Below are 13,398 nucleotides of genomic sequence, written 5' to 3' on the forward strand. Positions count from 1 at the left end.
GTAAATCCTCTCCAGAAACAGGGGGCTGGATAAAAAAATAAATAAGTTGAGACACTGCCATGTACTGACAAGACTCTTTCGGTATTACTTGGGCGCAACTCCCAAGCAACCTTACCAGTGTGGCTTCTAAAACTGGATGCTTTGTGTTAGCCTAATATTAGGTCTTATTACTTTGAAGAGGGTGAGACATATGTGTAGAGATAGAAATATTAAGATCTCATTGGTATTCTTTATCTAGACCCAAGCAACTACATTTTGCTTCTAGTAATTAATTTCTAAAGATATTATATCTTTAGATATAATTATAATAGTAATTATAGTAATAGTAATTATAGTACTAGTAATAGTAATTATTATTAGTAATAGTAATTACTATTATAGTAATAGTAATTATATTACTATTTTTTTAATATCAGAAAGATATCTGACAGGAATTAAAGCAACGCTAACCTTTAACTTCAGCATATTTTGCATAATTAAAAAAGAAGCCATCTTACAATGTTTGGGGTGGAACTTCAGGAATTAAGCCTGCATTATGTCGAGCTCCCCTCGATATCTCCACACAGGCACACATTCTTTTGGGAGCACTGTTCTACTTCCCACCTATTTCCAAAATGGAATGGTTAACTCATCTAAAACTGTATCGCAAAATTATGTTTCTTTTAAAATTTTTATAGCAATTGCAATAGTGTTTTTCCATGTGAAGTCCATTTTTCTAAATTCTTCTTGAAGTCTAAATCAATGTTTCCACACCATCCCAGAATATACTCATGTCATTTATCATTTATTAAGTTCAAAGCATTTTAATCAGCTGAAAGCTGATGAAAGCCCTAGATAGTATCAGAGACCTTGACAAAATAAACTGTCTGTGTGAAAAATTACAAAATTACAAATGATACAAGAATGTTTTCATCTACAGTCAACCCTCTTTTTATTCTATATGTCTGAGACAGGCTGGGACCTGGGACCTGGGACCCTTTGCTGCAGGGCTTGCACCTGGACACACGTTTCCTGCAGTCATAAAGAAACTATAAGGGACTAAAAATAACTGACAACAGCAAATGGAAATGAGGGTGTGGAGCAGTAGGAACTCTCACTGCTGCTGGGAATCAAAATATGACAGCTACTTTGGGAGACAGTTTGTCAGTTTCTTACAAAACTAAACATACTCGTATCATATTGCACTCCTTGGTAAGTACTCAAAAAAGTTGAAAACTATGTCTACACAAAAACCTGCAAATAGGTATTTATTGTAGCTTTAGTTATAACTGCCAGAACTTGGAAGCAACCAAGATGTCCTCCAGTGGGTGACGGATTAATAAACTGTGCTCCATCACGCAGTGGAATATTATTCGACACTAAAAGGAAATGAGCCGTCAAGCCGTGAAAAGACATAAAGGAACCTTAAATGTATGTGACTAAGTGAGAGAAGCCAATCTGAAAGGGCTGCATACTGTATGATTCCAACTATAATGGCATTCTGGAAAAGGCAAAACTAAGGAGCCAGTAAAAAGATCAGTGGTTGCCAGGGGTTAGGGGGAGAGAAGAATGAACAGGCAGAAGACAGTGGTTTTCCAGGGCAGTGAAATTCTTCTGTTTGATACCATAATGGTGGACACATGTCATCATATGTTTGTCAAAGCCCATCAAATGGACAATGCCAAGAGCAAACCCTAATCTAAACGCTGGATTTTAGGTGATGATGTGTCCATGTAGAGTCATCGATTGCAACCAAAGGACCACTTTGGGGGAGTAAATCCACAGTGGAGGAGACTGCACGTCCAGGGGTAAGGGGCCGACAGGAACTCTCTATGCCTTCTGCTCATTTTTGCTGCGAACCTAAAACTATTCTAAAAAATAAAGTCTACTTAAAAAAAGGAAATGCAAAAAATTATGTCAACAAAAGGAAAGGGAATAAATAAAAGGTTAGCCAAAATTTGGAGACAGGCAAAAAGATGGCCCTTTCAATATCACAGTAAATGCTATCTAACAAGCCCACCTAAGGGTTGTCTGAGTCTCTAGGAAAATGTAACTTTGTTTGACTTGCCATTTTCTATAGATTAGGGCCCAGACTCTGTACAATTATGTCATTTCAAGAAGATTACTAAATTACAAATGATTTCTGTCAGGTAGGACAGATACTCCCAAAGGTATGCCTTTATTGCCCTGTAGAACATTAACAAGTATATCTAATTTAGCAACCTAATTGCAGCATTCTTTCTCTCCAGTCTCCTGAATTCTCCACTGAATCAGCTTTACTATCTGGCTGGTTCCCTCATTAATGAGTTAAATAAATCACTGACATGTCCTTACAATATTCATGTTTTTAACTTTTTAAAAATTGTGCTTTGTTCTCAAAACGTTAAGTATAGAATTACCATATGATCCAGCAATTCCACTCCTAGGTACATGCCCAGAAGAATTAAAAGCAAGAGACTACAACTGATATTTGTACACCCTCTTCCATAGCGGCATTATTCACAATAATCAAAAGGTGGAAACAATCCAAGTGCCCATCAACTGATGAACAGATAGACAAGTGTGGTATATACATATACACACACTGTGGAATATTATTCAGCCATAAAACGGAATGACATTCTGATACATATTACAACATGAATGAACCTTGAAAACACTACCCCAAAAAATCAAGACTAAGAAAGAGTTTGTCCAATATTCCTACCTAGAGAAGGAATGCAGGGGAAAAAATAACCCTAGGGAGGGTAAGCATTTAAAGGGCTGGCTTTCTCAGAAGTCTGAGAAAAAGAAGAAAGCCCTGAGAATGTGATTTCACCAAACCAGAGTCAAAAGCTTCAAGATGGTCCACAGCAATAAATGCCACCAGAGGTCAAGTACAGTCGAACTGAATACTTTCAGCAAATGAGGGAGACACTGATGATTTCAGCAAAACACTGTGGCACATAAAAGCAAGATGACAGAGAGTTAGGACATGAGCAACGTTGCCTATCTAGAAGATGAAGATAATAATGATACACCCACAACACAGGCTTTTTACCAGCAATAAATGAGAAAACATATGTAAAGTACACAAAGTTCATCTGGCTATGTTAAGCACTAGGCAAGTATCAATATTTTGTCTCATTATTGATAGTATATATCCTTAATGTTGTTATTCTTTTATAATGTTGGTAATAGAGGTGAATAGGCTTTTTGCCTCAAAAAAAAAAAAACAAGCCTATACCGTAATTCATTGGGTTTGCTCTGTACTGTGATCGACGTACGATTATTCTAAACCGTAATCCATTTCTAGGTCACAAATCTTGAAACTGCTTTGAGCATCTCCTGAAATGAACTCTTCTTGCTTTCAGCTGCACTGATGTAAGCTCAATATACCATAAGCTTTGAGTCTCTACTGTAATCCTTTTCCAAATTTTATTTCTGAGTAGAACTCCAGAGTTGTATTACAATGAGTATCACTGAAAAACTGGAAATCAGTTACTTCATTGTATCATTCTTGGTCATTACGTCTTATTATCTCATTAGGAAAGTGCTTCCAAGATGCTTTTCTATTAGTTGTGTAGCTACATAGTATTATATTCAATACAAGTTGCAGCACGCTGATGCGTCTTTTAAGAGTGTTTAAAAATTTCACAATTTAAATTAATAGCTTTGGTTTAACATTCATTAAAAGATAAAAGATTATTAATTAGTATGCTTTGGTTCATGCTTTATGGGCATTTCTAAATAATTGCTACTTATTGGCATTTCAAAGCCTCTGTATCTAGATAACTAACTTAGAAACCTATTTATTTTCATTTTCATTTATTCAATCACTATACTTATAGCTCTATCATTTATTTTGCAATAAACAACTTCCCATCAGAAACAGACCTCTTTTATCACTGGGAAATTACTTAATTGTTTTGAAAGAACTTGGTGACAAATACTATCATTATTCATTCCAAATAGCACACTAATAGTCATGATCTGGAAAATGGATGTTCTCCAAGATTTTCAGTACCAATTAACACCCAAATTACACTACTTATTCAAGGCAATAAAACATTTCACAAGAAGGCATTAAAAATGGTTAGTTTCATTAATGATATTTTAATATTAAGAACTGTTCATCTATGTTCTGTTTTGTTGTTAGGATACCTCTTCTGGTTACTTGTAATTTTTACCTAACTCTCACATACGTGATGTTTCCTCATTTGATTTCTTTACATTACGATAAAAAAAAATGGCGTTCAAGGAAGTAAAGAAAATCAACTCTCATAGCATCCGGCAGCATCATAATTAAAGTTCTGTCAACAGAGCTGTTATAAAGTCTGGTGTGAAAGGGATTTAAATTTGGTCATTAGTGAGGTTAGAAATTTCATGTAAGAACTGCAAGCTACCAAAATGTCAGTAAAAATTCTTAGGTTATGCTTTATCTATTTTTCTCAATATGTGATTTTTAAGAGTTTTTAGTTAAATACTGTTTAATCACACCCTACGAATATTTAAATTTTTCTAGACCTATGTCAACATTCCACTTTTATTAGGAGTGCCTGCTAGGTGATACAATGCGACCACCCTAAACTATAAACTACATGAGTTGCAGTCTGCTGGACTGGATATCTAGCAAGCGCCCAATATATTTCTGTTAAAGACAGAAGGGAAGAAATAATTTCTATGACATTTTGACAGGTTAGGATATTTGGATAGCACTGTTTACACCATTAATTTAATTTTTCTGTACCAGCTGATAATGACAAATTTTGGAAGGAGAAGATAAAACTGGGACATTTCTCATCCTTCCTTCTTGTCTAAGACAGTTGACCCTCGTACAGCGCAGGGTTAGTAGTGCCGACACGCCATTCAGTCAAAAGTCCGCGTGTAACTTTATTGTGTGCCCTTCTGTATCTATGGATTCAACCAACTGCTGTAGGTCGTGTAATACTGTAGGACGTATATGGCACTATAGTGACAAAAATCTGTATAAAGTGGACCCGTGCAGTTCAGAAACGTGTTGTTCAAGGGTCAGCTGTACAATCCTCTTACTTATGATGTCTGATCACCAGTGCTTCTGAATAATATAGCTAAGAGAAATAGGATAGAGAGTAACTTAGTAAACTAAGACAAGTTGTAAGGAAAGAAATTTAAAGTTACATATAGAAGAAAATACATAAAATCCAATTGTTTTAAAACAACAAAGATAAGTAAGTGCCAAGAACTAGAATTAAGCTCTTTTAGCTGATCCCAAATATGATTTTCTTCTTGAAAAGGTCATGCAGCACAAAGGCATAGAAAGCTTGGCAGGATCATGGATCGTAATGCGACAATCATTCAATATAATTACAAAGCGTGTCTACACCAAAGAAAATGGATTGTATAATCAGGCTTTTATTTCCATGAAAGAGTTCTTACGTACTTCTGATGAGGCAAAGTGTCTGTGTACAGATCGTTACAATAAACCTAATACCTAATTTTCCCCACAAGTGCAACAGTTCACATTTTCAATTCTAAAAACCAACTGATGTAAGCCAGAGGTTGGAACTGAATGGAAAAATCAACAAATATTTTCAGTATAACCATAGAGCAGACGCCACCTCGCCTCTAACAAACCACTCTTTTGTTTTGAAGGTCTTATTTCAGTAGTCACCAGCAGTAGCATATAAACTGATACAAGTGACTGCTGTACCAACTTCAAGTGAGGATGATTACATTTATTTGATGATTTGGGTAATGCTGCTATTAAGTCAGTAAATATCACTTACAGCATTAACAACGATGTCTTACAGAAATGGAAGGTAGCAGAATGCCAACGAACACACCGACATGAGAAATAGGAACCATGAAGCTCAAAAATGAGATTGTGAAACCAGCTGAAGGAGCACATACATAACCGTGGAGGTTAGAAGGGCTTAAGGAGTATAATATGGCTGTGACGTTGTTTCTTCCACTACACAGTTACAGTTTGTGAACAAACGTGAGACTGATTTTAGTTTAGCGAGTTAGCCTCTGAATTATGTCCCTGCCACTCTCTCACTTCGTCCCAGCTTACCCTTATACGCTACCAAATGTAAAATCCATAGCTAGTGGGAAGCAGCTGCATAGCACAGGGAGATCAGCTCGGTGCTTTGTGACCACCTAGAGGGGTGGGATAGGGAGGGTGGGAGGGAGACACAAGAGGGAGGAGATATGGGGATATATGTATATCTATAGCTGATTCACTTTGTTATAAAGCAGAAACAAACACACCACTGTAAAGCAATTATACTCCAATAAAGGTGTTAAAAAAAAATAGCCTCGGAATTAGAAGACAAATAAGTAGGAAGGCATGTTTTCCAAACAGAATTGGCTAAAATGTCCTTACAGCAGTGTTAATGTGTACCACCTCGATGGCTTCTTTGTTTGGTAATGAACTTTATACACTGGAGGAAAGGGCTGCCCTCCTCCTTCAGAAGTTGCCCCACCTCTGTCTGCAGTTCCTCACGCTACGCCCATCCCAAGCTCTGTGTTCTACATTATGTTTTCTGGAGTAAGCAACTGCCGGTTAAAGTAGAAAGATCTGAGCTGCAGAGGAAAGCTCTGGGCAACACTGAAGCTTCCAAATTTTAGGGCTTCCTTTATTTCAGCAGATCTTTATAGGGGAAATTTCCAGGGGGCTATTCATAAACAAAACCACAACCGTACAGTGAAGCTGCTAACAAACATAAATGGTTCATTTTCTTTAGGATGAGATTCTATCCTGACAGTACGTTAATTTGCAAATGCATGACAACCAAACAGTGAACCACTCCTAAGAGTTACTATGTCATGCAAAACACTGTTGCTTTATTTCTATAGTTTTTTCACTCTTTTTAGGGTGTAACACATCAAGTACACAACAGATTCCAGCACAAGCCTGTCTGATATCACAACTTACACACTATTCATCATACTGTTTCTATGAACATATATCTTATATTTAGACAATCTAAGGCTCTCTGCTTTTCCAACCTCTTTTTTTTGGAGGCGTCTTTTTGTTTGTTTTCTTTTGTTTTTAAGAAATATGCTATCTGGCTATTTTCAAAAAGACAAGAGATCTAACACAACATTGTAAATCAACTATACTTCAATAAATTTTTTTTAAAAGACAAGAGATAAATTCTGGTTAGAATGTAGAGAAAGGGGAACAATTGTACACTATTAGTGGGAATGCAAACTGGTACAGCTGCTATGGAAAACAATATGGAGAGTCCTCAGGAAATTAAAACTAGAACTACCATATCCAGCAATCCCATCTCTGGGCCTATACCCAAAGGAAACAAGATATCTAGAAGCGATGCATGTATTTCCATGTTCACTACAGCATTATTTACAATAGCCAAGGCATGGAAACAACCTAAGTGCCCACCAATGGAGGAATGAATGAGGAAAATTTGGTATATATATACATATATCGTGGAATATCACTGAGTCTTAAAAAAGAAGGAAATACTGTCATTTACAATAATATGGATGAACCTGGAGACCATTATGCTACGTAAAATAAGCCAGACAGAGAAGGACAATTACTCCGTGGTATCACTTATATGTCGAGTCTTAAAACAACGTTGAATTCATAGAGTAGGAGAGTGATTGCCAGGAATTTCAGGGTATGGGAAATAGGGAGAGGTTGGTAAAACGTGCAAACTTTAGGTTGTGAGATGAATAAGGTCTGAGGATCTAACGTGTAACATGGTGACTGTAGTTGATAACACAATTGTGTAATTGAAATTTGGTAAAGGAATAGAACTTAAATGTTCTCATCAAAAAAAAAAGAGATAAATGTGGATATGCTAATTAAGTTGATGGGGGAAATCCTTTCACAATATAGAGGCATATCAAATCATCACATACACTTTAAATTTCTTACGATTTCATCTGTCAGTTATACCTTAATGAAGCTGAAAAAAAATAAGCCCACCCTGGGTGATTGGAAGGAAAAAGAAAGAAATAACTGCTCTCCACACGTGGACCCTCTTAGTTAACCTGCTGAGTCATCACTATTATTTCTGCCTGGTGTCTATAACAAGTAATGAAGAGCAAGCTTGTCTTAGATAACACTTTTTTCCCTTAGAAGACATCCTAATGTTATCTCTATATCGAGAATAGCTTGTACCTTTCCTAACTATTAAGCAACCAGGTATTAGGGCATCTGTTTTTGGAAAGACTGAGCAAATCTATAAAATATGACAGGCTTAAAACACACATCTATAAAACTCTGTCTTATAGGTATGCATGAAATAAACACTGCAAAAGCAAAAAATAATACTTATGATAAAATGGAACATTTAAGTCTATTTGATGAGTATGGTTCCAATTCTGAACCTTTAGGCTGTATCTTCACAACACAAAGGGAAAGCCAGGTTATTTCATCAAAAGAAACAGTAAATATAAATAATTTGGTTCCTCTGCATAAAGGTCTCTAAAACTAACCCTCTACTATCATAACATTATTTGCTTTTTTTTTTTTTTGCGGTACGTGGGCCTCTCACTGCTGTGGCCTCTCCCGTTGCGGAGCAACAGGCTCCGGACGCGCAGGCTCAGCGGCCATGGCTCACGGGCCCAGCCGCTCCGCGGCATGTGGGATATTCCTGGACCGGGGCACGAACCCGTGTCCCCTGCATCGGCAGGCGGACTCTCAACCATGGCGCCACCAGGGAAGCCCTGCTCTGTTTTTTAACCCAGTAAATGTTCAACATGAGTCTATTGTTTAAATTTGCTTTGCCAATTTTTTTATGGCTACGTGGACTCACTTTTTGCTAGACAAATAGCAGAATTTATTTGTTCATTTATTTAACCGGTATTAGTTAATAATATGACATTATTTATGTGTTCACTAACTGCGGGCCTATTGTCTCCTCACTTTACAGGAAATGAAGAAGTTGAATACATTTTTCCTGACTTAAGGAGTTAATAGTCCATCAGACATCAAAGGAAAAGACACAAAAATACTTGCATTACAGTCAGGAAGCGATCTGGTTTAACAAACAAACGTGACAGAGCTGAAAGACCTGGATGGAAAAGGGGCACAGGGTGAGTGGGAGTAGCTCAGAGTAAGAGGCCCTGATTACAGACGAGAGATGGAGGTTCAAGGCAAGTAGCGGCGACAAAGACGCTGCTGAAAACTGGTGGGATCTGGTCCCAGCAACGGGTGCTTTGGGCTCGCTACTGTGAAGAGCAGGCAGGAGGACAAGAGAAGATTATGTGAGAAATTACGCAGTATTTTGTTATAATCCTCAAATAGCCTGTAAGAAAGTTCTTACTCCTTTTCTATGTCTCCCACGTGTTTTCAGCTTGATACAGTTAAGTAACTACTGACGGGACCTAGAGAAGTGTAGCATCTGATATTTGGGAGGCACTCAATGTTCATTAAAGAACAGGTACATTAATGGTACTGCCTGAGTTGGGACACATATGTAGCCTTCATGCAAATGAGAAAAAAACATCCCTGCATTAGTTGTCCTAAAATGCAAGATAGAGTTGAGGATGTTTCCCACAGGCTGAAACACCTCGATGGTGGTGTTTCGGGATTAGCGTAACAGTACCGTGAAAGATAAAACAAGGTACAGGGAAGAGTATAGAGACCAAATAGATCCCCTGGAAGTTTCACCTTGAGAAAATGAAATTTCTCACTCTTGTTAAGTGAAGTGCTTAGATAAACTAGTCATATTTTCAAATGATGAGGGCTATCCTTGTCTCCTGAGTGATATATGGTTGTCTGTCCTTTATTTCAGAGCTGTCTTCTAGTGATCTATACTATATTAGACATACAGTCATTTGGGTGAACTAAAGTCGCTGCAAGTGAATTTTGGACTTGAGTTCAAAATCTTTAATTATCCAAAATATCTACACCCTGTCTAAAAAAAAATCAAGTACTCAGGGCTAAAGACATGGTTCTATAAAAAATAAATAACATTCTCCTCACAATTAATATATTATATTCTTATATTAATTAATATAAAAATAGGTGTCATCATTTAAATGCAATATACAATTGCTTTTGTAACATACTATGCTGCTCCTAAGAATAAAGGAAAACATATTTAAAATCATTCTTTCTCTGGTCTGAGGTATTCCCTGAAAAACTCTACTGTGTTCTAACCATTGCTATTAGGCTTTTAATCCAAACCTTATATTATTCCTTAAGAAAAATATAAGTATCTCAAGAAAAAGATACCAAAAAAAAAAAACATTAAGCTTTCTTTCTCCCACCTAAAGTATCATTTCTGCATGTGGTTTTTCAAAAAGGGTACAAATCTAATATGTTAAAACATTAATAAGCAAGTGGACTGTACCGAATGTCTTCTAAAAGCTGAGGGGTAATTGCATCACACATGGCTCAGGGCATCTACTAATCACCCTCCACAGACATCTTTGCCCCTAACGCCCAACTCACCCTGGATGGCAGCCCCACCTCAAGCCTCCCTTCTCTGTTCCCTTCGCTCTTTTCTGTCCCTCCTTTCTCTTCCTGGCCGTCTCCTTGCCCTTTCTTTGTGTCGCATAATCTTTTCAGGGAGCTCCGCTGCTCTAGTTTAGGAAAATCAAATTTGCTTTTTACTATTCTCTGCTCCACACATCACAAAATTAGCACAAGAGAAAAAACAAAGATTCTTCTCAGGAAATTGGAAGGAAAAAAAAAAACTATGAATACTTAAATATTTTTGAATGCCTCTACACATAAGCATATTAGGAAAAAAATGTCACTCCAGAATATTAATTGCATAAATCCTTTTCCCAGGTGGTATCCAATTAGCCGTTCAGAGTGAGGACGTTAATTCTCCCAAGTCTGTAAGTTTCAATGCAATACAAAGACTAAATTTGAATGGCAAAATCACAAAGCCATTGACATCACTGATTCAACAAAACCCTGAAATTTGAATATTTTATACTAGGAGACAGCTTGCATTTTTTTCCCTGAGAGTTACTCCTTATTCTTCAGTTATAATTTCTTCCACTATCCTCCAGTTAAAATCTTCTCAATTAAAAATATTAAATTGGTTGTAATCTTACCATTGTTGTCTCTTGAATAGATCCAAAACTGTTGATAAAAATGTTGACAACTACATCAACAGGAATGCCTGTCAATAAAAATTAAGGATATATTTAGTAGCTGTAAAAAACTTGGTCAGAATCTTCATTTTTTATGGTTTATGCATTTCATTTTTCTATTTTTTCCAATCCGTATGGATGTAAAATTATAAACCTATGATTTCAGGATACCATGTTCACAGTTGCTATTGACTTATTTTTCTAAATAGGGATCAACACACAAATAAAAAATGAGTTACCTTGTACTTTATAGCGTTATTTATTCAGAAATATTTCTCTCTTAAATTGTAGAAATTCTGGGAAAATACATTTACCTTAAATTTTTTTTTTAATTGGGCTGATGCATTTACTTTAAGAGATTGTAAATTATTCTTTAAAAAACATCATTTTTAAAATATGGGTGTTTTTTTTTGCATTTTATAATCATTTTAAATTGTTACCTTAAATGGTAATGCAGAATTCAATTACAATTGCTATATTTTGATTTTTAATTCATGAAAATGCAAAGTTAATCAGACATATAACAGATCATTATTAAGATTTTTGCCTGACATGCTGGAAAATAATTTTAAAGTTCATGGAGTGAGAACTAAACTATAATGTTGCCAATTTCTTTCTGTTTCTTTTTTTTTTTTTTTTACTCATTGTGAACTGCTGCTTGGGCTAACAAAGGGAAAATGTGAATTTAGCCTTTTAGCCACATAACCTCTGACTGATGAAAAACAGGTGTTGAATCAATACAGGGTAGACATGTGACAACCCAGAGCACAGTGCTGCTGAAAGTAACCGCAGGTTCTGGTAAAGAACAAAAACCCTGTTTTTATAACAGAGTCGTATAACTTCACTTGACTAGAAGCAGCTGCAAGCTTTTCTTTCTTTCTTTCTTTTCTTTCTTCTTTCTTTCTTTCTTTCTTTTCTTTCTTCTTTCTTTCTTTCTTTCTTTTTCTTTCTTTCTTCTTTCTTTCTTTCTTTCTTCTTTCTTTCTTTCCGTCCGTCCTTCCTTCCTTCCTTCCTTCCTTCTTTCTTCCTTTCTTTCTTTTTTCCGTAAAGGAAAAATAATCAAGCCTTATAATGTTAATCCGATCTACATTAATACCTGTCCTTAACCAGCAACAAAGATGACAGTTTTCCAGAGATATGTTCATATAACTTTTCCTAACTCATCAAGAGGAAGCAAGAAAGGAAGAGAGAGAGGAAGAAAGAAAGAAAGGAAGGAAGGAAGGAAGGGAGGGAGGGAGGGAGGGAAGCTGTACCACCTTCCCACAACTTTTAGCTCAAGTACAGTTTTGGTTCTTGAAAGGAATGATAGGAGATAATGTTTTCTTGAAGAATACATAGTCATTTTATTCACAAAGTTAACACGCTTTTAAAAACCATATGGCCATTTTTTTTTCAGTTAAAGAGTAGAGGGAATTTTTTTAATCAATGTAAAAACCTAATAAAGATTTAAAAAGAAAGAATTTAAATGTCTATCAGAGCATTCTCTATCCTCAAATGAGTATATGGCCATTCTCCTACAAAGTAGAACTTTGGTGTCTGAATGAAAGTCAGAGCGTAAATTTTAAATTATTAAGGTTAAGAATACAAAGTACTTAGAAAACCCATCAGATCGGTTAGCCTATTAATTCACAACATATCTTTTTTATTTTTAACTGGGAACTACATAAGCCTATTAGAACGAATGCTTTGCTTATCTTTAAACATCTTTGCATTAAATTGCTCTGACTTAAGCACATTACATGACAGATGTCCATTAGAATATACTCTTTTGAATAAAACAAATAAATGATCTTATACAGATAAAATTAGTTTTTAAACTGCAAAGAATGGAGATATTGGGGTGGAGGGAGACCAACCTTTGAAATTTGGTCTTATCCTGGGATCATAACTGACCAATAGCCTATTCAAGATATTGCTAGTGGAGTTGGCCGGTACTCGGGCAAGGTCCTCGGCTGACTGCTGCCTATACGAGAAAAAGCAAAACAAAGCCCTGGTAAGTATTTAGAATAGCAAGCAACAGGAATGCGTGATGTTCATTGGAGAAAAGACTTCGCTTTTTGAGACAAATTTGCAGCATGGCTTTTCCAAGTAGAGGTGACAAGTAGTAGACTTATCAGAATCCCAAAAAGTATTTGTCATAAAAAATAAAAACAAACACAAAAAGTATTTTAGCGTTTAATTTGACCAAATGCATGAAACACTGCCCTAAATACTTCATGTTACTTTCTTTAAATAAAATTAAGCAGACCTCTCACTTGTCCTGAAGCAACACGCAGTCAAAATCTAGACAAGCACAAAAGAATGGCAGACAAGGAAACAAGAGCAAAAACTAGTTTTTGAATAATATATATAGTATTAACCTTCCACCTA

At 36.1% G+C, this 13,398-nt stretch overlaps 1 protein-coding gene across 3 annotated transcripts in view; it reads right to left on the minus strand.

Annotated features, from left to right (window-relative positions):
- The window catches only part of GLRB (glycine receptor beta), a 69,391-nt gene that overhangs the window by 26,933 nt on the left and 29,060 nt on the right, over nucleotides 1-13,398 (minus strand). For all 3 annotated transcript variants that reach the window (XM_060299888.1, XM_030865762.2, XM_060299887.1), the window contains exons 3-4: nucleotides 12,885-12,991; nucleotides 10,990-11,057 (exon numbers count right to left, since the gene is read on the minus strand). In XM_060299888.1, coding sequence (XP_060155871.1) covers nucleotides 10,990-11,057; nucleotides 12,885-12,991 — 175 coding nt within the window. The remainder of the gene's footprint in view (nucleotides 1-10,989; nucleotides 11,058-12,884; nucleotides 12,992-13,398) is intronic.

The sequence above is a fragment of the Globicephala melas genome, chromosome 5 (assembly GCF_963455315.2).
Source record: "Globicephala melas chromosome 5, mGloMel1.2, whole genome shotgun sequence".
Taxonomy (NCBI): Eukaryota; Metazoa; Chordata; class Mammalia; order Artiodactyla; family Delphinidae; genus Globicephala; species Globicephala melas.